Source organism: Caretta caretta, chromosome 2, assembly GCF_965140235.1.
Source record: "Caretta caretta isolate rCarCar2 chromosome 2, rCarCar1.hap1, whole genome shotgun sequence".
Lineage (NCBI taxonomy): Eukaryota > Metazoa > Chordata > Testudines > Cheloniidae > Caretta > Caretta caretta.
The window spans coordinates 266,925,476-266,951,029 of record NC_134207.1 but is presented as its reverse complement, the minus strand read 5'-3'; the positions used below and the strand labels follow the sequence as shown (position 1 = coordinate 266,951,029).

At 51.2% G+C, this 25,554-nt stretch overlaps 1 protein-coding gene across 8 annotated transcripts in view; it reads left to right on the top strand.

Annotated features, from left to right (window-relative positions):
- The window catches only part of SCAP (SREBF chaperone), a 109,123-nt gene that overhangs the window by 62,787 nt on the left and 20,782 nt on the right, over positions 1 to 25,554 (top strand). For all 8 annotated transcript variants that reach the window (XM_048837301.2, XM_048837297.2, XM_075126084.1 and 5 more), the window contains 8 exons: positions 1,798 to 1,927; positions 3,981 to 4,138; positions 8,682 to 8,902; positions 10,127 to 10,232; positions 11,250 to 11,422; positions 12,130 to 12,256; positions 19,338 to 19,450; positions 20,433 to 20,527. In XM_048837301.2, coding sequence (XP_048693258.2) covers positions 1,798 to 1,927; positions 3,981 to 4,138; positions 8,682 to 8,902; positions 10,127 to 10,232; positions 11,250 to 11,422; positions 12,130 to 12,256; positions 19,338 to 19,450; positions 20,433 to 20,527 — 1,123 coding nt within the window. The remainder of the gene's footprint in view (positions 1 to 1,797; positions 1,928 to 3,980; positions 4,139 to 8,681; positions 8,903 to 10,126; positions 10,233 to 11,249; positions 11,423 to 12,129; positions 12,257 to 19,337; positions 19,451 to 20,432; positions 20,528 to 25,554) is intronic.

Sequence of the window (25,554 nt, the reverse complement as noted above, 5' to 3'; positions counted from 1 at the left end):
TTTATTACGGTGTCACTAATCGTTTCAGGTATTGAAAATGGCATTGGTCCAGGACCTTTATAGTTTGCTTGGGATCACGGCCATAAAAAGCTTTGCGAGGTTGAAGGACCAGTGACAAATTCCAGATCTGATATATTGTGAACCAACAAGGCTACAGAGCTACGCTGTATGCTGCTGGAAAACCAGGAATCCTGTCTTAATAGTTCTAGCATTGGTGGGTTGGCTTAATGACATTGGCTGAATTGTTTCCCCCCAGTTCAAGTCTAACATGATTTTAGAACCAAAAGGATGTCTAGAGCTAAAAAAGAAAATGCTCTGCTACTGTCTGAAAGCTGGGCCTCTCAGCTTTCAAGTGTTATAAAGCATTAATCTCTAATATGAACGGTTAATAGGTTACCAGCTGCTACAATCGCACTGAAATTGCAGCTGCAAGGGGGCAAGAAGGTAATAAGAATGACATGACTTTATGGTCTGGTGTCTCAGAACCCACCATTAACAGTGCCTTCAAGGCCAGTGAAATTTGTGGCAAGTGTCAGAAATGGTTCAAAACACACTGGAGACAGGCCTTTGAGTGCCAGTCCTGGAAAATTATAGGGGTGGTGCTGGATGTCAAGGATTTGGAAAGACCTGGGGCCTTTCAAATCCAGCTTGGATCAGGAGTGATCAAAAGTAGTTACCATCTCTTGGTTATTCAAGAATGTGGCCCATGCAGAGTGTGTTTGGTGGAGCCTAACTCTGTGAGAGGTGTCTGCTTTCAGAGTTCACAGACTGTGGAGTAGCCAGCCAGAGCCGGCTGCCTGAGCACCCTAATCTGTCTCTGACACTGCTAACTTTCAGGACTTTAAAAGCAATTTAGTTTTTCTGCTGTCTCTATGCTGAGCTGCTCAACGGTCCTCTCCCAAACTGCAAAACTGCAGCACACGTGACTAACCGTTCCCTCAAGGAAAAACACAAATCTGCTTCCACTAGCTCCACATCCTCACTATGTTCTAGAAAAAAGAAAAGGAGTACTTGTGGCACCTTGGAGACTAACAAATTTATTTGAGCATAAGCTTTCGTGAACTACAGCTCACTTCATCAGATGCATCCGATGAAGTGAGCTGTAGCTCACAAAATCTTATGCTGAAATAAATTTGTTAGTCTCTAAGGTGCCACAAGTCCTCCTTTTCTTTTTGCGAATACAGACTAACACGGCTGCTACTCTGAAACCTGTCACTATGTTCTAGCTGTCCCACCCGCCTGGGGGGAGATGGCGTGGTGGCTCAGAGGGTGGTTGAACTGCATGGCTCGTTCATTCTTTGAGTTCTCCCCAAGGCTGCCAACTAAAGGGCTGGCTGTGATGCATAAATCCGTCTGACAGGAACTCTAGTGAAGCCACCAACTCGGAGGGTATGTCTACATGGGGATAAAAGCCCCACGGCATGGCCGGCCCAGGTCAGCTGCGTCAGGCTTGCAGGACTAAAAATGGCTATTCAGGCTTGGGCTGGAGCCCAACCTCTGGGACCCTGCCCGAGTGTCTACACAGTAATTTTCAGCCCCAGAGCTCAAGACCTGTGAGCCAGCTGCATATTTGTTATCCCCATGTAGACACAGAGAGAGAGGCCAACAGAGGGTGTCAGCTTTGGGATATTACTGTGCTGGGTCAGATTCAGACTGGTAACCTGGAAAAAGTTCCCCATACAGCTCCCAGTCCTTGCAAGGTTGGCTGATGGGCCCAGCGCATTTCAGCATGTGACATGCAGTAAAACGTGGGCTTGTTTAAATGTATAATTCTTCCTGCTTGTGTCTTAATCTTAGCTACCCGCTGCTTAAACTCCCCTTACCTGGAACAGGCCCTGTGGAGTACAGCACCCCCGTGAAGGATTACTCGCCACCTTCTTCAGAGCCAGGCCACCAGCAAGGAGATCCTAGTGAGCGACCTGATTGGGTAGGTCTTTTGCATGTGTGTGTGTGCTGCCCCCTGCTGACTAGTGTGTGTGTGTGTGTGTGCACCCGAGAGAGAGAGCAGGGGGGAGTTCACTCTGGTGTTATTTGCACCTTAATGTAGTGAACTGAAGAAGTGCCTTGTAATTTCTGCACCTCGCCTGGCTGTTAAATTCGAGCTAATGTGCTCCTGTCGTCAGACTTGAATGCTGTCAGGAGACCCAATTCTGGGCCTTCAGAGTGGGTGGGTAAAAGCTTTCAAACGCTGTTCAGCAGGAGCCTGCTGTCCAAGGGGAGACAGAGAACTGTATCCTGAGTCAAGTATTGCATTTTGTTTGCTGCATTTTTTCACAATTGTTATTCAGTTGTTTTAAGTCAATTTAGTGCTAGTGGTAGATGCTGGATTCTTCTTAGCCTGTGTGCAATGTGCCACGGGTGGCACATGACCAGGATTCAGCACCGAATTTGGTCCACTGGTTGCATCCTTCGCTTCCCCAGCCTGGGCCGGGGACTGACGGGGAGCATGACATGAACGTTGATCCATGCCCCCAGGGCTGGACTGACAGCCCAGGAGACAAAAGGTCTCAGTTCTTCCCCTCCAACAGGGACAACACGGGCAGCAACAGGGCAAGCTCCCCGTCACCACTCTGCTGGCATGGCTCAACCCTGCCATGGGACACTCCCCCCCCATAAGGGTGAGAATAGAGCTCAGCCAGTCCATATTGCTGCTATCATCCATAGAGATGCTACCAATCCGGGGGTCACTTACTGCTGTACCCCTGTCTGTGGAGATTTGGTCTCTGACCTACCAACTAGCTCACAACTCCTACTCCACTGACCAGCCATCAGAACAGAATGACTGGTCCATCACTGCCAAGCTGAGCTGGGATCAGACTGCTGGCCTGGAGATGAAAGGCTGTGGATCCCTGTGCCTTGAGCTCTTCAGTACGTCGTGTGTGTTCGCTCCTTTGGCTTGGCTAGCTGCCTGAAGTGTCCGCGGTAACTAGGAGCCATTTGCTGCCAGTTCGAGTCTCATCTCCAACATTTACGCCTGCTTCTTAAGGGCAAAACCAAGTGTTTTCCCTTTGAGGTTAAGCAGCCACACTCCGAGCTGGGTGACTGTCCCAGCGTATTGAGCCCATTGTGCTCTGGCAGTAGAGGCATGAACAAAGGGTTAACACTGACGTGGGTAGAAGCCAAAGGTTTCTTGTATTGGGGAGGATCATGCAAATCAATGCTGCTTGTGTCCGAATGTACCGGATAAGAGTTTGACTTTTCTTTGGCATGAGCAGCCTGTATCCGCAGCCCTTCTCCTGGAGGCTGGGGACAATTCAAAACCTCCCCCCCTGCTCAGCATAGCTCTGTCAATGCCCTTCCTTCCTGATCTGCGGGATCCCTGGGTATCCTAGTTCTTGGTGCATCACAGCTCTGTCAGGGCACCTCAAGCCTGACCTGCAAGCCCCCTGCTTTTACATTCTGAGGCCTCTCTTCAGCAGAGGCTTCCAAGGCATGAACATTTTTGGTAAATCGAGGTCTCCCCGGGCTCTTCTGACTGTGGCTGAAGACACTTGCCTTCCTCCAGGCTCCTGCAGTCGCTCCAGTACAGCCAGCCCCAGAAGCAGCTCGGGTGTGCAGGGCTGAAGGCTCAGGCTGCAGCTGGCTGAGGAAAGCTTCTCTTCAGCCATGGCACTCAGGTCAGCTGCTAGAGCATGAAGGGTGTGGCCACCAGAGGCCACACCTACTCCAAAGCAGCATGCAGCCACCTGGGAAGGAATGGGAGAGCTACCAAATGAGGGGAAACACGAGGGAAAAAAAACTATGAAGCTAGAAAGAAACCAGAAAATCAGAGGAGGAAAACAGGCCATGGTTGGGTGTGGCACAAGGGGGCATGTGGGGGGGAGGGGGCACCCATCCATCACAAGAGAGGGGACTGCAAGAAGGAAGGGTTAGGAGTTGATGCTGTACGATTTGCAGGAGAGATCCACGCTCACTCTGCAGGCTTGCCAACTCACTGTCTCCAGAAGGTCACCTTTCTCTCTACCCCCATTTTCCCCCAGTACCTGGGCGCTCCTGTGGCCTACGTCCAGCAGATCTTGGTGAAAGCTACTGTCTCGCCATGGCACAAGAACTTCCTCGCTGTGGACGTGTTCCGCTCACCGCTCTCCCGCGTCTTCCAGCTAGTGGAGGAGATCAGAAACCACGCCCTGAGAGACAGGTAAACTCCCATTGATTAGAGCAGGGGTCGGCAAACTTTCAGAAGCGGTGTGCCAAGTCTTCATTTATTCAATCTAATTTAAGGTTTTGTGTGCCAGTAATACATTTTTAACGTTTTTAGAAAGTCTCTTTCTATAAGTCTATAATATATAACTAAACTATTGTTGCATGTAAAGTAAATAAGGTTTTTAAAATGTTTAAGAAGCTTCATTTAAAGTTAAATTAAAATGCAGAGCCCCCCAGACCGGTGGCCAGGACCCGGGCAGTGTGTGTGCCACTGAAACTCAGCTCGCGTGCCGCCTTTGGCACGCGTGCCCTAGGTTGCCTACCCCTGGATTAGAGACTCTAGAGAGCAGGGATACGGAACTGGGCCTGCCAGTGTCACACTGACCCCCCTTCTGACCTAGTGCTCTCTAGGTCTAGCCATCAAGATTGAAATCCTTAGACTCCTGGAAATAAGGAAAGCAAGAAACTAGGTGGGCTTTGTGGCAAATGGTGTCACATCCTTTCCACACCCCGGTGTAGATAAGCTCATATTACTCCAAAAGTAATAGCAAAAAAAAATTTTTAAGTATATCAGAAGCAGGAAGCCTGCTGAACAACCAGTGGGGCCACTAGATGATAGAGATGCTAAAGGAGCACTCAAGGACGATAAGGCCATTGCAGAGAAGCTAAATTTATTCTTTGCATTGCTCTTCACAGCTGAGGATGGGAGGGAGATTCCCAAACTTGAGCCATTCTTTTTAGGTGACAAATCTGAGGAACTGTCCCAGATTGAGGTGTCATTAGAGAAGGTTTTGGAACAAACTGATACACTAATAAGCCACCAGAACCAGATGGTACTTACCCAAGAGTTCTGAAGGAACTCAAATGTGAAATTGCAGAACTACTAACTGTGGTATGTAACCTATCATTTACATCAGCTTCTGTACCAGATGACTGGAGGGTAGCTAACGTGATGCCAATTTTTTAAAAAGGCTCCAGAGGTGATCCCGGCAATTACAGGCTGGTAAGCCTGACTTCAGTACCAGGCAAACTGGTTGAAACTATAGTGAAGAACAGAATTATCAGACACATAAATGAACATGATTTGTTGGGGAAGAGTCAACATGGTTTTTGTAAAGGGAAATCACGCCTCACCAATGTATTGGAATTCTTTGAGGGGAGTCAGCAAACACGTGGACATGAGTGATCCAGTGGATATAGTGTACTTGGATGTTCAGAAAGCCTTTGACAAGATCCTTCACCAAAGGCTTTTAGGCAAAGCAAGCAGTTGTGGGATAGGAGGGAAGGTCCTCTCAAGGATCAGTAACTGGTTAATTGACAGAAAACAAATGATAGGAATAAATGGTCAGTTTTCAGAATACAGAGAGGCAAATAGTGGTGTCCCCCAGAAGTCTGTGCTGGGACCAGGGCTGTTCAACATATTCATAAGTGATCTGGAAAAAGGGATAAACAGCGAGGTGGCAAAATTTGCAGATGATACAAAACTACTCAAGATAGTTAATTTCAAAGCAGATTGCGAAGAGTTACAAAGGAATCTCACAAAACTGAGTAACTGGGCAACAAAATGGCAGATGAAATTCAATGTTGATAAATGCAAAGTAATGCACATTGGAAAACATAATCCCAACTCTACATATAAAATGATGAGGTCTAAATTAGGAGTTACCACTCAAGAAAGAGATCTTGGAGTCATTGTGGATAGTTCTCTGAAAACATCCACTTAATATGAAGCAAAAAAGCAAACAGAATGTTGGGAATCATTAAGAAAGGGATAGATAATTAGACAGAAAATACCATATTGCTTCTATATAAATCCATGGTACACCCACATCTTGAATATTGTGTGCAGATGTGATCACCCCATCTCAAAAAAGATATATTGGAATTGGAAAAGGTACAGAAAAGGGCCACAAAAATGATTAGGGGTCTGGAACAGCTTCCATATGAGGAAAGGTTAATGAGACAGGGACTTTTCAGCTTGGAAAAGAGACGACTAAGGGGGGATATGATAGAGGTCTATAAAATCATGACTGATATGGAGAAAGTAAATAAGGAGTGTTATTTACTCCTTCTCATAACATACGAACTAGGGGCCACCAAATGAAATTAATAGGCAGCAGATTTAAAACAAAGAAAAGGAAGTATTTCTTCACACAACGCACAGTCAACCTGTGGAACTCCTTGCCAGAGGATGTTTTGAAGGCCAAGACTATAACAGGGTTCGAAAAAGAACTAGATAAATTCATGGAGGATAGGTCCATCAATGGCTATTAGCTGGGATGGGCAGGGATGGTGTCCGTAGCCTCTGTTTGCTGGAAGCTGGGAATGGGCGACAGGAAGTGGATCACTTGATGATCTTGATACCTGTTCTTTCATTCTCTCTGGGGCACCTGGCATTGGTCACTATCAGAAGACAGGATACTGGACTAGATGGATCTTGGATCTGACCCAGTATGGCTGTTCTTATATTCTTATGTGCCAGAGAAGCTGCCTGTGCTGTGTTCAGAAAGAGCTTTCGATACCCTTCTAGTCACAACTTTGGGCTAAGTCCTTGCTACACAGTGTTTGTCTTCAGTTCAGCTGCCGTTTTATCACATATGTGTGGATCGCTATCTGGTGATGCCGCACATTCGTCAGTGGCAAGTTATAAGCCCTCTCCTCCTGGTGTGCACGGTGTCTCAGATCACTGTGACAGTGTCCTTGATGGGTAGCCACTCTGCATGGAAATGAAACAAGGCTCCATGTGCTCTGTGCCCAGCTAGACCTCAGCTCTGGGACAAGCCTCCCATTTCTGTGGCAGAGAAATAATTTCCAAACCGGATGTTCTTGAATTAAATCTGAAATTAGTAACACAGTCAGTGGCATATTCCTGGGGCTTGAGACTCATTTTGACGTCAAATTCCTTTTATTTTAGTCTGCTCCACAATTGTTAAAGTGCTGCAAAAAAACTGTATAGGAAAAAGCATATCCGCATGTTGAAGCTGTCAGTGGGGGGTTGGGCGTCTGGGTACGGGACAGCCAGGGCTTTTTCCAGCCAAATGATATGGGAGGCAGTTTGCATTTTTTGCCCTGGAGACAGTTAAGGCTTTGGGCAGTTGTCCCTTCTGGCAGGGACAGGGATGACCTGAAATTTTTGGAGTGGTTTGAACACCTAATTCCAGATCCCAGCAGCCTTGAGGGCAGCTAGCCATTCCATTGCATCCTGTCCCAGTCTCTGTCACTGCATCCGGCATTAGGGAGAAGTGCATGAGCCATATATACCTGCTAAACTGATCCGGGATGTCATAGTGAATACTGTTGACAAGAACTTTGTCACCATTAGGTTTCAGAGTCACTGCCTGACTGAGGGGACAGAGCAGAGTTCTGACATCTTCCAGAGCTGTTCCAAGCTCTCTGCAGACTCAGGCAGGCCTCACTACGTCAGTTCCCATGCAGAAGGTTGTCTTTGCCTCCAGGAGGACTAGAAATGTTGTTTTTTCTGAAGTGAAAGCCTCGATTTTGCTGGGTGGCTCTGTGGCTGGACATGGATTTTAGGGTAGATCCTGCCAGTTGCCTTGGCTGTGCCCACTCACAAGGAAGTACTGCTCTCTTTTTGAGCAATGCTAGCCAACCCTGGCCCTGGCAGCCAGTCTGCCACTGAGCCTTGCACACTCGGACAAGTGCTAGTGTAGACCCAGGCTGGGTCAAGTCGGATGCGTATCTGATTTGTTAGTGGGTATGTAAGGATTGTGTAAGCATATAAAGCAAGGCTTGAACTTTTATAACAAGATCACTTTATTGTGAATGTTAGTGTAAGCCCAACGTTAACACGAGTTCACACAGCTTTACCCACTGGGAAAGCATCACTTTGCAGTGCTGTGACAGGTGCTCTGAAATGGAGGCCTGATCTTGCAGTCTGTACTCATGTGAGGAGAGTCCCTGAGCAAGGGCTGCAGGCTTGTGCCTACCGTTTGGAAATGCCAACCCATCCAAGCCATATATGACTTGCAGGGTGGTGCTGCAGCCCCATGAGTTCACCTGGCTTGGGGCATTCCCTTCGTTGTGCACCGCAGAGGAGTTTGGAGAAGATTTTGCTGAGTTGCTTGTGCTGAGCAGTTTTACTCCTGCTATATCTTTCACGCACTTCAGAGCCGTGTGACCCCTAACTAATCCATGCCAGAAATACTGAGGGAGGTTTGTATTATCATCCCACATTAGCAAATGGGGAAAGAAGGAGGCAGAGAGGTTACGGCCCAAGTTTTCAAAAGTTCCCACTCCTTGGGTCTGATTTTAGAAACGCTGAAGATGCATAACTCCAGCTAAAGCTAGTTAGCTACAGGTGCCCAGTGCTTCTGACAATGAGGCCCTGAGAGTCTTAAATTGGGTGCTGAGAACTGAGGCCCCCAGAATTGGTGGAGGCTTTTGAAATTGTGTGGTCACAAGCCAAGTAGTGAGTGAGAATTAGAGCTCAGGAGTGCATGGATGTGTTGCCTTTCTGAGATGAGCTGCCTGTGAATACCCTAACACGCTGAAGCTTCTGGTCTCTACCTGTCTTTCAGTTCTGGGATCAGAAGTTTGGAGGAAGTCTGCCTTCAGGTGACAGACCTCCTGCCCAGCTTAAAGAAGCTGCGAGACCTGCTACCTGAACATGGCTGCCTCCTGCTGTCTCCAGGGAACTTCTGGCAGAATGACCGAGAGCGCTTTAACTCCGACCCTAATATCATCAAAACCATCCACCAGCACGAACCAAAGACACTGCAGACATCAGCTACCCTCAAAGGTAGGAGGCTGAGTGGTACAGGTGCTGGGAGAAGTGCCTTATCCCTGCTCTGCTGTTCCAGTCCCAGGTCTCTCGTGAGCCGATTGCCAGCAGTGCCAAATCGGGCAGTGGTTTTTACCTTGCGCAGAGTCTGGGATGAGGTCACTGGACTCATTCCACCTAGGGTTTTAAGTTGGATTTTGACCCAGCCCTCCAGAGGTGAAAAGTGGGTGTTCTAACCCCATCAGCCTGCTGCCTGTGGGTATAGAGAGAACATCTGTGTATAGCCAACAACCCCCCACCCGCCCCATGCCTTTTGATCTGAATTATTCTAACCATGCTGCTTTCTCCCACCCTGTCTATTTCCGGTTGCTCTGAGAACAGCACTGAGTGCGCTGCCCAAAGGTGGGGCAGATTGCCATAGGTGAGGAGTGAATGTTCATAGTGCTCCCTCTTGTCCTTTTATTGATCGTTGCCTGGAGTGACCCACGGGGTTTGTCCTCAAGTGGGCTACTGGTGCCACTGAAAGTCTCTTGCATTAATTAGAATAAGCAATCTGGCCACGTCTGAAGTCATGCTGTTCCCTGGTTCCACCGAGTTAGAGGATTGTTCACTTCTTTCTGTATAAGGGGATCCAGTTGAGGTCAGGACCCCTGTAATCCCTTCTGCCTAAAGAGGTGCATTGGAGCCTTAAGACTTATTGATTAAAAAGTTTCCCAGTTCAGTACCCAGAATGTGTTCAGCACTATACCACCCCAAAGGAAGACAGGGCTACATCTCCGGGGACCTTACCTTCTCCCAAGCAGAAAACGAATACACACACAAACACTCACTCTCAGAGAATGTGCTGATGTAGCGTGTGGATGTATAAGTGTGCACAGAAATGGCATGGGGTCAGCATTGTACTAGTGAGATTAAGTAGAGGAGGCCGGGCTTAACAGTCTGAGCAAAACCTCAAAACACCATGTCTTCTTGAAACCACAGCTGAAAACCTCACTCAGTCGTTGCTCTCTCCAAAGGCAGGTGACTGAAGTTCCATTTTACTGTGTGTGGCGGTGGGGACATGGGGTTGGGGGAGCCCTGGAAGGCAAAGGCCCTGCTGCTCTGTGGGGACTTGGCAGCCCTTGCAATAAGGTGGGCCGTGGTTGTCCAGCATCCTTTCCCATCTGGTGATGAACACTCATGCATTGTCCCTCAGTGACCTCTGGCCAGGCTCATGGTGTTAGGCTCCCATTGTGTTTGCAGATCTCTTGTTTGGAGTCCCGGGGAAGTACAGCGGCGTGAACCTGTACAACAGGAAGCGGGTGGTGTCCTACACTGTCACACTAGCTCTCCAGCGATATGATTCCAGGTAAGTGCTTTGGCTCTGCTGCTCCCATGTCAGATCACCTGCCTGTTGGGCTCCCTTCTTTGTCTCCTGGGAAGCTTGTTGGTTCTCTTTATTTGTCCTTTCGCTGTTCTGGATAGAGCCGTGCAGAACACGGTCAGATCCTCAGAGGGAAGGCACTATAGAAGCACAGAGTATTATCATCGTCAATATAAAGCTGTCTGCCACCACTGGACGCATAGCACTGTCGCTTTAAAAAGAAACCAGCACACCCAGGAGCCACCCCAGCATTCCTCTGCTGATGGCTGCCCCTGCCCACAATCACAGTCCTCTTTTCAGCTCATATTTGTAGTGAGTGGAGTCGTGGCCCTCCTGGTGGCAGCTGGTTGGTCCAGGGAGTTGGCTTCAGTCCAGCTCCTGGTGGATGGGCTTCTACATCCCAGTGAGCGCCATGCTGGTTGGCACTAACTGGCTCTCTTGTTGGCCGTCTCAGCAGAGAGGGCACAGACTGAATGGGACTGGAGAATGAATGCTCCTCTCCCTCCTCCGGGTGGTGCCTTCAAGGCAGCCTGGCAGGCTGGCCGGTGGAAGTTTGCCCTGCTGCTGACCATGCTGTGCATTGGGGAGAGAAGCCTCCTGTCTCCAGGACTGTCTATTAGCATCATTCATCAGCACTACTTACCAAACACTGGCAACAGTAAACGTGTTTGAACCGAGAGCACACGCCATCCCCCAGAGTCAGAGTTCTTGGTAAACCCCAACACCCTTCTCTAAACACCTTTATTGAGGTCTTGCAGCTCCCCTCTTTGAATCCTCCGCAGGAACGCTGTAGATTTCAGGGGAACTTGGTGGTACCTGGTGACGAATGAGGTGCAAAACCTAGACAGGCAGAGCTGACCTTGCTCTTGGTTGCCAAGTATTGCATAAATCTATAGAGCCATGTTCCCAGCTGGCTGCAGCCCTGGGGCCCTCCTCTGAGGGATGTGTTAGGTGTACGTCATAGCACCAGGGTCACGTCCTTCTGCCTTTCTCACGTGTCAGGTTCCTCACCAGCCTCCGCTCCCGGCTGAAGCTGCTGCACCCTAGCCCCAACTGCACCCTGCGGGAGGAGCACATCATTCACGTCCACTTCAAGGAAGAGATTGGCATTGCTGAGCTGATCCCCCTCGTCACCACGTACATCATCCTCTTCGCTTACATCTACTTCTCCACACGTAGGTTTGTGGGCAGCAGGGAGGGCGAGTGCCCCACCCATGGGCTTCACAGCAGAGGGGGCACAGGGGCCTGATGGCACAGTACACCCTGCCCCACGTGTAGGGGGGGTAAAGCACCTATCTTCAGTGCTTGAGTCTCCTATCACTCCCGCAGCCAGGTGAAGCTAAATTTCCACTGGGACATAGAACTAGGATTTAGAGGGGAAGAGGCCCTATTAGTTTCAGCTGTTCCGTTCCCTGAGCCAGTGCAGGGTTGTTCCCTGTGGTATATCCTACAGGGCTCTGACCTATTCAGTTCTAAATGCCCCACATGATGGCACATGTCCCGCTTCTCCTGGGGGACCAGCCCACAGCCAGAAAGATCCCACAAATAGTCTGTGTTTGTGCCGTCAGGACCTGCCACTGATCTGAGGTTACGTATGCTCCTTTCACACGTGCCCTGGACCATCCTGTAGCTGGAATGAGAGTCTGTGGCCCATCCCTGAGTTGCTCTCTTCTGCTGTGTCCTTTGGCTGGAGCATGCCTCTCTGGTACTGTGTTGCTATGTCAACACCAGCTAGGCGCCCGAGGCCTTGAACCCAGCACTACCATCCCTGGCTAGCGCGCTGCCTCTCGAAGTGAATGAGCACGCGGATCCTGCTCCCCATGATGGGGGAGTTGGCACTGGCTTTCCCCCAGTGATGTGGGCTTCGTGTTCTCTCTCACAGGGAAGATTGACATGGTGAAGTCGAAATGGGGCTTGGCCCTGGCAGCAGTTGTGACGGTGCTCAGTTCTCTGCTCATGTCGGTGGGTCTGTGTACGCTGTTTGGCCTGACGCCTACTCTCAACGGAGGGTAGGTTTCCAGAAATAAGAGTCTCCTGCTAAAAGAAGGGACAAAGGGAGGGTGGGTGCTAACCTGTCTGATGCCGGCTACTTACCCCTTTGTGTCCAGGATTGAGGATTTTCTAACCATACCCACTTTCATTGCCTGATCACTTTCCACATTGCCTGGCCCTCCTTCCCCAGGATACTGATGGACTGGACGGCTCCTGGCCTCCTGGGGACATTTTGCTGCACATCTGTCACACTTGGCTGCTGACAGATTAATGAAATATTGTGTCCATCTTTTCTCCCTAAACATCAGCAGCTTGGCACGTAGACAGCCTCTTCCTGTTCCAGTCACCATGGCTGGCATGCCAGTGGCAGGAAGCCTGCTCTGAATCAGACCGATGTCCAGGGCAGGAGGTTGTGTGTCTTTGCCTTTCCTGGCCGAGGTTCTCTGTGTTTTGCTCAGTGAGGTTGGACGAACCTGGTGCTCAGGGCTGATGGGGACTAGCAGGGAGGCTTTGGGGCTGTTACTGGTGGGGATTATTGACTCTTCCCTTGGGCGGCGGTGTCCATGTGTATTGCGATCCATGCATTGGGTGACCTCCAGGTTGGGTTACTGCACTTGGCTGTACCGAGGTGGGAAACTGCATGCTCTGGAAAGGCTCTACCAGGCACAAAGCTCAGCAGCCTTCCTGCTAAGTAACACGGGGCCCTGTGAGCACATCACCCTGGTGCTTGCTCTCCGTAGGCTTCCCACTGAATACAGCGCCCAGGTCAAGATCTCTGTCGAAGCCCACTTGAGAGATTGCCTCTCCCTACAGCACAGCCACCCCCCTTGCTATCTACGTTCCCCTGGGACAGCGATGCTACCAGCCAACGGGGGAGGCTGGTGAGCGCAGGAGCCAGAACTGTCTCAGGAGCCAGCTCTAGCCTGGGGAATTCCCTCCCACAAGCGCTAAGAAGGCTCACAGGTTTCACTGCACTTAGAACTCATTTCTTTTGCTTCGCTCGTGATGAGAGCAACCTGGTACGTTGTGGTCCATTCTCGAATCCTCTCTTCATGCTGGAGCAGCTGCCGGCACCTCTTGACTCCCTGCCTACCCCTGGCCCCCACAGTCTGGTTTCATAGGTAGGCTTACCACAGAGACCTGACTGCGAGGGATGGAGGATGGGGTCTTCCTGTGTGGGACACATGTAACCCATTTTGTTAGGTCTGGTGGCAGCTCCCTCTCTCTATAAAGGCTCTCACAGGGAGGGGTCCCACGGGGATGCATCTTGTCTCCCATGTGCATAGGGCTGCAAGGGGAGATCGTGAGGCATTTAGACCCTTCAGTATTTGAAAGGCAGTAGGATCTCTCTTCCTTTCATCAAACGCTGACACTCTGGTCTCTCCTTTCCCAGCACCTGTCAGAGGTGGGGACGTGGTGGGAGCCAGGTAGCTTGGTCTGGGTGAGATGGAAGTGGTGCTGATAGGCCAGGGGAGGGTTGAGAGCCAGCTACCTGAGAGATCACCTCTCTCCCTGTGTCCCTTTGCAACCTTACCATCTGCTGGGGTTCTCTTCCTGCCGATTATGAGGGGTAGCTTTCCAGGCCTGGTGGCGAGGTGTCCTCGATGGAACCTGCACCCTCTGGCAGTGTGCCGGAGCTTGTGTTTGGCCAGCTTTAGGATGCCATGTCAGCCCTGTCTGTTTGCTCAAGCTTTCATTTGACCTGTTTCTGCAGCAAGGTTACTGGAGGGGAGGGTTTTAGTAGAGCCTTTTCTTATGTCAGGTCTCTCGCGCTTTGGTTTTGTACGGTACCATCATTAAGCATGCTGTTTGGAGGGCAGTACGTAGATCCTAGGATTACATAAGAACGGCCATACTGAGTCAGACCAAAGGTCCATCTAGCCCAGTATCCTGTCTTCCGACAGTGGCCAGTGCCAGAGACTGACAAAATTTGGTTGGTTAATAGCAGGGTCTTTTAATAAAGATGGAGCCGAGCCGTACTTGCTGGACTGGAGGATTCTTGAGGTGGTCTCTTTCAACAGGAAGTTGCCCAGAAGTGATCTCTGGGTATGTGTATTTGTTTCCCCAGTGAAATGCAGTTTCTACATGGCAGTTGTGGCCAGAAAGTGAAGAGAGTACTATGTCCAGCTGAAATGACAAAGGGACTGCAGGCAGGCGAAATAGAATTGCTTGAGTTTGCATTAGGCCAGGGTACCAGGGCTAACGTGTTTGTTGGAAAGAAAAATAATGCTCTGAGATCTTTAAGACAAACCATGAATGGCGAGGGCCTGGGGCTTATCTGAAACCAGTATCAGTAACAACAGGCTGGGGTAACTGTCTAGTCCAGCGTCTGAGGAATGAGCGCCCCCTACTGAATCCCCAGCAGCATTTCCAGTCGGTGTCCTCCTGGGAAGTCTCCTGTCCCAGTACTGGCCCACCTTAGCTTGTGAGATCTGTCAAGACCACAGCCCGAGGTGGTGTGACTGCAGACTTCTAAAGAGACAGCCGTCTCTAGCCTCCCAGGGCATCCAGAGGAGGCTATATAGCAGGCTTGAGGAGATGTTTTAGGGATCTGTGACAATTCAGATTAACTTTTCCCCTGGTCATGTTACAAACATTAACAGAGAAGGTGATAACACAGCTGTTTTCCTGCCCTTTTCCCTCTCCCTTATAGTTTGTGATTCTTCAGACATGGAATTTGCCCCAGAATCCACCTCCAGCCACAGTGTCTGCTCTAGAATCAGAGCTTTGATTAAACAAAAGATAGTTCTAGCCCTCATGGTGTGAAGATAACCAGAAAAGCATGACCTGAATTGAACTGAGGCAGGGAAATCTGCAGGCAGCCTGGAACAAGGCTCTGAGAGCTGTGAAGTGCCCAGTTCATTTCAATTCGTTGTTGACTCTGACATGCTGAAAGATGGTAACTGTTAAATATTGCCAGTGTTTGCTGTTTGACTGCTGATCCTTTTAGCAGAAACACCCAGCTGATGTGTTTCTCCCATCATACTATACTGCTTCCCAAGGCTTTCCAGGTGGGCGAAGTCCCAGCTATCCCTACTCAACTGCTACAACCTTCTGCTTCCCCTTGGTAGCTTCTGTGACGGAGTTACTTGGTGATGATGCAAAATGCGGCAGCACACTGAGAAATGGCAAAAGTGGGGCCAGCATAGAGTGAATGGGATTCCCTGGGAGCTCAATAACGCAGGAGTTGAGTGCCTACTCCGCTTTCCTAAAGAATGCAATAAAACCTGCACTTTCCTGTTTCAAAGGGAGCTACCCCCCAGTTTCCAGCCTGGGGTGCCACAGAATCATAGGAGATCAGGGTTGGAAGGGACCTCAGGAGGTCATCTAGTCCAAACCCCTGCTCAAAGCAGAACCGATCCCCACTTAAATCATCCCAGCCAGGGCTTTGTCAAGCCTGACCTTAAAAACTTCTAAGGAAGGAGATTCCACCACCTCCCTAGGTAACGCATTCCAGTGTTTCACCACCCTCCTAGTGAAAAAGTTTTTCTTAATATCCAACCTAAATCTCCCTCACTGCAACTTGAGACCATTACTCCTTGTTCTGTCATCAGTGACCACTGAGAACAGTCTAGAGCCATCCTCTTTGGAACCCCCTTTCAGGTAGTTGAAAGCAGCTATCAAATCCCCCCTCATTCTTCTCTTCGGCAGACTAAACAATCCCAGTTCCCTCAGCCTCTCCTTATAAGTCATGTGTTCCAGTCCCCTAATCATTTTTGTTGCCCTCCACTGGACACTTTCCAATTTTTCCACATCCTTCTTGTAGCGTGGGGCCCAAACTGGACACAGTACTCCAGATGAGGCCTCACCAATGTCGAATAGAGGGGAACGATCACGTCCCTCGATCTGCTGGCAATGCCCCTACTTATACATCTCAAAATGCCATTGGCCTTCTTGGCAACAAGGGCACACTGTTGACTCATATCCAGCTTCTCGTCCACTGTAACCCCAGGTCCTTTTCCGCAGAACTGCTGCCGAGCCATTCGGTCCCTAGTCTGTAGCGGTGCATGGGATTCCTTGTTGAACCTCATCAGGTTTCTTTTGGCCCAATCCTCTAATTTGTCTAGGTCCCTCTGTATCCTATCCCTCCCCTCCAGCGTATCTACCACTCCTCCCAGTTTAGTGTCCTGTGCAAACTTGCTGAGGGTGCAATCCACACCATCCTCCAGATCATTTATGAAGATATTGAACAAAATTGGCCCCAGGACCGACCCTTGGGGCACTCCACTTGATGCCGGCTGCCAACTAGACATGGAGCCATTGATCACTGCCCATTGAGCCCGACAATCTAGCCAACTTTCTGTCCACCTTGTAGTCCATTCATCCAGCCCATACTTCTTTAACTTGCTGACAAGAATACTGTGGAAGACCGTGTCAAAAGCTTTGCTAAAGTCAAGGAATCAAGGGGGCATGGCTGCAGAATGGAGGTGCAGCTTGCAGTGGGGGCTGTGGTTCTGCATTGAGGGTGTGGACAAAGGGGGAGGGGAGAACGCACTAGAGGAAATGTGTTATACAATCACCCCGCCCCACTCTCTCTCTCTCTCTCTCTCTAGGTAGCTATGTCACAATAGATAGCGGGTTCTAGAGAACCCTGCACCCTTCTCCCTCCCCCTCCCCCCCATTTAGTACTTGCATCACTTTCTTATGCAACCATTGAGAGGGCATTAGCCAGTGCCTGTGTGATTCCCACAGCGTGACCTTCACGCTACAGACATGCCCCTGCGGCTCTCTCAGCTGATCTGGTGTGAGTGCAATGTCCCCCTCCCCTGGCAGAACACATTGGCCAGTGGGCTGGGGCCTTTTGGATCACGCCACTGCTACTTGGGAGCTCAGTCGCCACACTTGCCCACTCCCATTCGCTGGCAGCTTGAGCGAGAGCAGCTAGCGCCGCCGGCAGCCCGGGGAGAGGGTTGTGGCTTTGCTCTTGTTTGGAAAAGGAGCCAGTGCGGCTTCATCTTGCCATGTTTGTTTAATGGATCAGTTCGGGTGAGAAAGCAGAGCTGCCGTTGGTGCCAGACTCGTCGGTTCCCTAAACGCAGCGTTTGACCTTGCAGGGGAGAGGATGAGGACAGGAGAAAGCTGTTCTGCCCTCAGTTACACGTGTGTGGCTCCTGCTGAAGCCAGTGGCAGCTGCTTGCGGGTAACCGAGGGCAGCGCTTGGTCCTTAGGGCTCAACACAGGCAGCAGCAAAGGCAGCCACCCGGATTGCTTTGCCTCCAGCCCCATCGCTTAGCCATCCTGCCTGCTGCTGCATCGCCACGGAGAAGAGTTTCCGTCTTGGCTCCCTCTCCTGCCCACCCCTTTCCGTGCCACACAAGCCCAGTGCTTGTAGTGCAGTGGTCACCTTTGGGGCACGGATTTCGGCGCCCCCACGGGAGAGGTCGATGTCTGTGAATGACTCTGGCTGGTGGTGGCAGAGAGGTAGCTGGAACCTGCCATGCTCAGCAAATCCTGGGTACTGGCCCTATGCTTGGAGCAGCTGTTTGCTTCCCCTGAACAGAGCCAGCCCGGCTGCTGTGAGCAGCCCAGAGAATAGTGGCAGTAGGAGGGAGGGGTGATGGGAGCCCCAGCAGGGGCCAGGGAAAGTCTTGTTGTTTTGGAAAAACGAACTCATTGTCCTCCTTCAAGCCAGGCCTCAGAACTCTCCTCTGCCAGGATGCGACTTGAGAGTGGATAGGCTGCAGTTGTGTAGCAACACTCATGGTGATCAGTCTTGTCTCACTGGTTCCTTGCGCTGCCTCATCTGATCCCAGCCCACGGTGGTAGCTGTTTAGGTACCCTGACGCGGAGGGGAAGAGGGAAATCTTCCCAGAGGCTGATGTCTCTCCTCACTAGACAGGCAGATTGTAATGGCTCACGCTGGAGCTGGGTCAGGGCACTGGAGTTTCATGATGTTACTGGCCTTTAGAAAGGCTGCAAGGGACTGATGGGCTCATGGGCCATGGAGCTTTTCAATCCAGGTGACTAGTTCCACACCTGGCCGGTGACCAAAGGCCAGCACTCACTGTGGGGAAGGAGTGGGGAGCTCTGGGTGTCCATGTCACTGCAAACCTATCCCCCCATCGGGCTAGCTGACGGGCTCAGGAGGCCCAGGTATGACATGACCCCTCCAGTGCAGGGGCAGGGCAGAGCAAGTCGGGGCAGCGCAGGTTCCAGCTGGTCTGTGATCAGAGGGCTTCAGTCTCCAGGGCCACAGGAGTCAGCAGCACTTGCTGATCACTGCAGCCTGACCTCAGACAGGCAGAAGGGATTTCGTTTCAGTGGCAGGAAGGTCAGTGTTAGGAAACCCCACTGCTGGGCCTTCAGTGCCCGTCCAGCTGGCACGCCCCTCCTTTGACCCTCCCTACTGTACAAAAGGCCAGGCAGCTGTCCTTTTCCGTTGGCCTCCATCTGCATTGCAGTGTCCTGCACAGACAAGGCTTCCCCCTGCGCTCTCAGCACAGGCTTGCTCCAGGCATCAGGCATCCTTTGGGGGAGTTCCCCCCCAGTGTCTACGATTGTAGCAGAGCTGAGTCTTTGTAGTAGCAGCTGTACGGTGAGGAACCCGCTACCCATGGGCGCCTGCCCCTTCTCCATCCTCCCTCCCTCCCCCCCCCATACACACACACATCCCCTGACTCTCTCTGCAGTGGTTTGGTTTGGATAGTGTAAGGATTGCCTGGGGTTCATCAGTGGAGTTTGTGTTGGCGCCTGGCTCTGACTCCTCCCCAACTTGCTAGTTTTCGTTTACTGGCTGTTTATGGTTAGCTTTTGCTGCAGTGCTCAAAGCTTGGACCCTGGCCGAGGGCCCCCTGTGCTAGCGTGTACAGACACCCAGAAGGGCACTGTCCCTGCCCTGGCAAGCTTAAATCTAACGTAAGGATGGCACGTGATGGCCAGTCTGTAGTAACACAGTCAGCATTGCTGAAATGTTACCTCTTGTCTGAACCAGACACTGCACAACCTCTCGCCTGGTCGCAGAATAGCACGGTGCGAGAGGGCCCCTTACTGCAGCTTGCTGAAGTAGCAAATGAGAGCTTGTAACCAGCCCTGCCCCGGACTAAGCTGAAGGGCGCCTGGCTGCTCCCTTGGTTCTCACGCTTGGCTTTGTTTTCCTAGGGAGATTTTTCCGTACCTGGTGGTGGTGATTGGCCTGGAGAATGTGCTGGTTCTCACCAAATCGGTCGTCTCCACGCCCGTTGACCTGGAAGTAAAACTGAGGATTGCACAAGGTACCCGTCTGGCTCTGGCAAGGGGGAAATTCCTATTCGCTCCAGCCCCAAAGGGGAGTGATTGTAATTCTTGGCCTGCGAGAGGGCGTGAAACAGCCTTGGACCGAGATGCTGTTATGTGGGAGCTGTGTGTTCTGCACTCTGGGTCTAATGTCCATTTCAGCTTGTTGCTTGTCAAGCCCAGGAGTTCCTGTAAGCCCATCAAGGGGTCCCCTAGTCACTGGGAGCCTGGAACACAGCCGTGGTTCCTCCATGCTACATAACCTGCTGTGAAATAATCACTGGCACAGGGATGGCTGCAACATCCCCTAGTATGGACCTTTGGTGCCATGTCTTCTCAGAGCACGAATGGCCAAAGTGCTGCCTACAGGCTGCATGCAGCCCCACGGGGGACAGGGTCATGTCTTTACTATGGTGCTACGCCCCCTGGGGGTGGCATAGCTCATCATGCAGTCCACTCATGCAGGCTGCTTAGCTCAAGGTGGAGCATTGCATGCTGAGATAGTCCAAAAGTCTGTGCTGGCTGCTCCATACATGTTCAGGCTGGCTGTTGGGCTCCTGGCAGGCAGTCAGAATGACTCACGGTTGAGCATGTTACCAGCCAAAAACCATGTGAAGAATTTAGCATGATCCCTTGCACATTATTCAAAGTGTTGTGCTCCCTTTATAGAGGGATGGACAAAAACAAGGGGCTCGTCCATATTTTGGTGGATTGGCTGTTCCCTAGACTACAAGGGTTGGTCTCTCTGGGTAGCTGAGTAAAGGAAATTAATTTTTTCTAATCTCAGAAACTTCCTGTCTCCGGTAATAATAATAAGGCTTTGCTGCCTTCTGTCACGATCTCAGAGTATTATCCCCCTTTTACAGGTAGGGAATCTGAGGGACAGAGCCTTTTCTAAGTTCACTCGCAGAGGCAGACTAGAACCCAGGAGTCCTGAGCACCAGTCCCCTGTTCTAATCACTAGCATGTTTTGTTTTCTAGGCTTGAGCAATGAGAGCTGGTCTATTATGAAGAACATGGCCACAGAGCTTGGGATCATCCTGATTGGTTATTTCACGCTCGTCCCGGCCATCCAGGTGTGTGTGGTTGATCAATATGAACGGTTAAGGATTTTGTGGAGAAGAGGTGTGTAACCTCAGCTACAAGCACAATGGCAGTAGCTGATTTTCAGTAACAAGCTTGGCACCTCCCAGAGGATCTCAAGGGGCTTTATGCATTCAATACACAAGGATCACGTCACTCCCTATTGAAATGCAGCCACCTCTGGGGTTAAACCCAACAGCAGTTTTACAGTGTACAGCTGCACCACGCCACACTTTAGGACAGGAAATGAAGAGTCCTATCTCCGTTTGCAACTACAGGAGAATGTATAGTGTTTTGCCCTTCTCCAGTGCCTTCTCAAAGCACTTTACAAACATCAAATTTCACAGTGCCACTTTGGGGTATGTAACATCCTCATTTAACTGTTGGGGAAACTGAGGCAGGGAGTGGTGAAGTGACATGCCTGATGTTGTACAACAATGTAGTGACAGCACTAGATATAGAACGCAGGCCCCCAGTTGTTTGTTCTAACCCCTAGGTAATGCTGCCTCCCTTTTGAGGAGGCAGAATTGTATTACCAGAGTGAAGCAGTAAGACTTCCGTTGGCTATTGAAATCCGTATTGAACCCGTGCCGCAGTGTGATGTTGGGGGTCTCTGCACTGGTGGATGGAGCTGTCTTTCAGATGAGATGGAAAACAAAGATCTAGAGCAGCAGTTCTCAAACTATGAGGTGGGCCTCACAAGGGAGGCACAGGAATGTGTCAAGGGAGGCACGAGCTGTGTGGTTCTGTTTTTTTATTTAAGAGCTCTGGCTGTCAGCCCTGGATGGCTGGGACTCATGCAGAAGACCGTGCCCACCCAGGAGGCAGGGATAAAGGGGACAGCCGGAGTCCTGGCACCCAGGCTCAGGCTCTTCTCCCCCCACCTCATCTCTCACCAGGAGGCAACCCAGGCTCGGGCGGTCCTTCCCCACCCCAGTCCCTCACTGGGAGGCAGCCTGGGCATGGGCTCTCCTTCCTCTGCCCTCAATCCCTCCCTGGGAGGCAGCTGTCAGCCCCGGGGTGGCAGCGGTGTGGAAGTAAGGGTGGCAGTGGGGCGCTAAGTCTGCTGAGAAGAGAGAGAGACAAATACCACTTTTCACATTGCCGCCCTCACTTCTGTGCTGCTGCTGGTGCAGTGCTGCTCTCCGCTCTGCCGCCAGAGCTGGGTGCCTGGCCAGCAGCCTCTGCTCTCCGCTCTGCCGTCAGAGCTGGGTGCCTGGCCAGCAGCCTCTGCTCTCCGCTCTGCCGTCAGAGCTGGGTGCCTGGCCAGCAGCCGCTGCTCTCCGCTCTGCCGTCAGAGCTGGGTGCCTGGCCAGCAGCCGCTGCTCTCCGCTCTGCCGTCAGAGCTGGGTGCCTGGCCAGCAGCCGCTGCTCTCCGCTCTGCCGTCAGAGCTGGGTGCCTGGCCAGCAGCCGCTGCTCTCCGCTCTGCCGTCAGAGCTGGGTGCCTGGCCAGCAGCCGCTGCTCTCCGCTCTGCCGTCAGAGGTGGGTGCCTGGCCAGCAGCCTCTGCTCTCCGCTCTGCCGTCAGAGCTGGGTGCCTGGCCAGCAGCCGCTGCTCTCCGCTCTGCCGTCAGAGCTGGGTGCCTGGCCAGCAGCCGCTGCTCTCCGCTCTGCCGTCAGAGCTGGGTGCCTGGCCAGCAGCCGCTGCTCTCCGCTCTGCCGTCAGAGCTGGGTGCCTGGCCAGCAGCCGCTGCTCTCCGCTCTGCCGTCAGAGCTGGGTGCCTGGCCAGCAGCCGCTGCTCTCCGCTCTGCCGTCAGAGGTGGGTGCCTGGCCAGCAGCCTCTGCTCTCCGCTCTGCCGTCAGAGCTGGGTGCCTGGCCAGCAGCCGCTGCTCTCCGCTCTGCCGTCAGAGCTGGGTGCCTGGCCAGCAGCCGCTGCTCTCCGCTCTGCCGTCAGAGCTGGGTGCCTGGCCAGCAGCCGCTGCTCTCCGCTCTGCCGTCAGAGCTGGGTGCCTGGCCAGCAGCCGCTGCTCTCCGCTCTGCCGTCAGAGCTGGGTGCCTGGCCAGCAGCCGCTGCTCTCCGCTCTGCCGTCAGAGCTGGGTGCCTGGCCAGCAGCCTCTGCTCTCCGCTCTGCCGTCAGAGCTGGGTGCCTGGCCAGCAGCCGCTGCTCTCTGCTCTGCCTTCAGAGCTGGGTAGTGGTATATGTACTTGTTTGGGGGTGGGGAGCCGTAAATGAGTGCAGACACAAAAAAGGGGGGCCTGATGAAATAAGTTTGAGAACCACTGATGTAGAGCATTCATGGTATATAAGTCCCCGAATCACTTTTTTCAAGAGGTAGAGGGTCTTGCAGGGTCCTGGCCATGCTCCAGCCCTGTCATGCAAGCCCAGACCAAGTCTTCTCAAAGAGAGCTGACCAGATCACAGCACAGCATATGCAGTGAGAACCTGGTCCCTCATGATCACGGTATGAAAACATCACATGACTATGATTAAGTGATGGAAACAGAACCCAGAGGGACGATTGGAGTTCCATTTATCCTGCCTTTGTTTCTCTGGTGTTCTTGTTATTATTGAATGCGGAGTTTGTCAAACCAGTTTGTGCCAGCTTCATCAGTGAAATGCAGAGCCCTCTGACCACCATCCAGTCTGGGCAGAGGGCAGTCATCAGGGATGTGTGGCGCTGTCTGTCTTTGGCCCCAGCCGCACGTGGGATCTTCTCATTGGCCCAGCTGTGAAGGCTGGTTGCACATTGACCCTGGCCCATTTGAAATTTGAAGGGCTTATGAGTGGCATGGCAAAGCAAAGTTGGGTGCACGCATAGTGGGGTCAGTTATGAGACTAGTTTCTGACATCAGCTACAGACCATATTTCACTCCATATTGACATTGCAGAGAAATATGGGCGCACAACAGGCACCTCCACAACAAGCACGTTCTTGGGTGGTTGAAGAGGTCTGTGTGTCGTGGTAGGCTCAGGTTTGCCTGGATCTTCTCAACCATTCTGACTGTAGCTTCCTCCCAACGGACGTGTGGAGGAATGATGTGGCTTAACACAGGGAGCACGGTGCTGGTGTCAGTCGAACCATCCTAGTGACAATGCACATGATTGAGTGTAGCTGTGTGTCTACTAACTTGACATGAGACGGATGGAGCCAGACCGGAGCACAGTATTCTGCTGCAGAGTAACAGAGGGCTAGACTGGATGAGCGTGGAGTTTGAGCATTTGCTCTTCATGAAGTCCCAGCCAATTTGCTTAGAACATTATGTGACCTCACTGTAGCTGCAGTTTTCCTCAGCTGGTTAAAACGTGAGAGCTCTCTCTAGGGTTACTCTAAGTAGTGTGGGTGAGATTCATAGTTCAAGTAATGACCATTGAGAAAGATATTCAGTTCTTGAGGGCTCTGGCGTTGTGAAGATTTGGAACACACTTGAAACTGTCATGGTCACAAATAGTTGTAAATGCCACTGATTACAGTATTCAGCCATCTTAGTCAAGTCAGTGTTTTGGGTGCTTTCGAGTACTGGGAATGACTATGCTTGGATGCCTGAGCAAATCTCATCTGTGTATGTGAACTTGCAGAACTGGTCAAGAAGGTCATTTGTGTACAGATTGAAAAGTGTCAATGGCAGCACAGAGCCTTGGGGTAGACCAGTGGTTTGTCTTTTTCACGTGCTAACGCCCTCTCCCATGTGTACTCAGAAATGTTTGTTGTGGAGGAGGAGGTCAACGACATTGACTATCCATGCTGGGAGTGCTCTCAACAGTTTGACTAGGAGCCCCGTGTGCCAGACCATATCATATATGCTGTTGTCACGTCCAGAAATGCTCCTGTGTTCAGGTTCTTCTAAAAACTGTCTTTGATTAATGTTGTCAAAGCTAGCACTTGATGACAGGTGCTTCAACCTCTCTGAAAGCCTGTTTGCTCGATGCTGAATATTGACTCCACTTCTGGGGAGATACACTGGAGAACGAGATGCCCCCGCACTTTGAAAGGCACAGACCAACAGGGATATCATAGAGAATCAGGGTTCGAAGGGACCTCAGGAGGTCATCTTGTCCAACCTCCTGCTCAAAGCAGGGCCAATCCTCAATTTTTGCCCCAGATCCCTAAATGGCCCCCTCAAGGATTGAACTCACAACCCTGAGTTTCACTGAGCTATCCCTCCCCCGATGTTGGATAGCTTGCAACATTATGTGGCTCTTTCCCTGGTTGCAGTAGAGCAAATGGTGTTTGACATTGGCCAGGTCTTCTGAAATCACTCTATGTTGACTACTCGCATGAAGAACTGCACTAGCCACTGATGAGCACAAATCCTAAGGTGCTTCAGAAACTCTAGCGATATGTTGTCATAGCCAGCAGCAATGCCAATCCTAGTATCACTCAGAATTTTGTCTAACGCTGTGGCTGTGAACGGCTCTCTGTGTTGTTGAGTGGCATTCCTCCGATAGAACTGATGCCATTAGTCATGGACTTGTTGTCGGACCTGCTTCTCATTTGGGGCCTTTGACGCATTCAGCAGGTGGGTGTTTGCTTGGTTTGACGTGACAGGTGGTCCGCTTAGGGCTGGTGGTTGCTGAGCTGCAGCGAGACAGTGAATCGAATTCCAACATTTCTGGCTTGAGCGAATGCCATCTAGACTCCAAGTCATCTCTTCCCATCATGCCCATCTAGCAGCATCCAGTGACTCACTTAGACTCCCACTCGTCTCATTCTTCTCTCCTCTTACAATAGAATCATAGAATATCAGGGTTGGAAGGGACCCCAGAAGGTCATCTAGTCCAACCCCCTGCTCGAAGCAGGACCAAATCCCAGTTAAATCATCCCAGCCAGGGCTTTGTCAAGCCTGATCTTAAAAACCTCTAAGGAAGGAGATTCTACCACCTCCCTAGGTAACGCATTCCAGTGTTTCACCACCCTCTTAGTGAAAATTTTTTTCCTAATATCCAATCTAAACCTCCCCCACTGCAACTTGAGACCATTACTCCTCGTTCTGTCATCTGCTACCATTGAGAACAGTCTAGAGCCATCCTCTTTGGAACCCCCTTTCAGGTAGTTGAAAGCAGCTATCAAATCCCCCC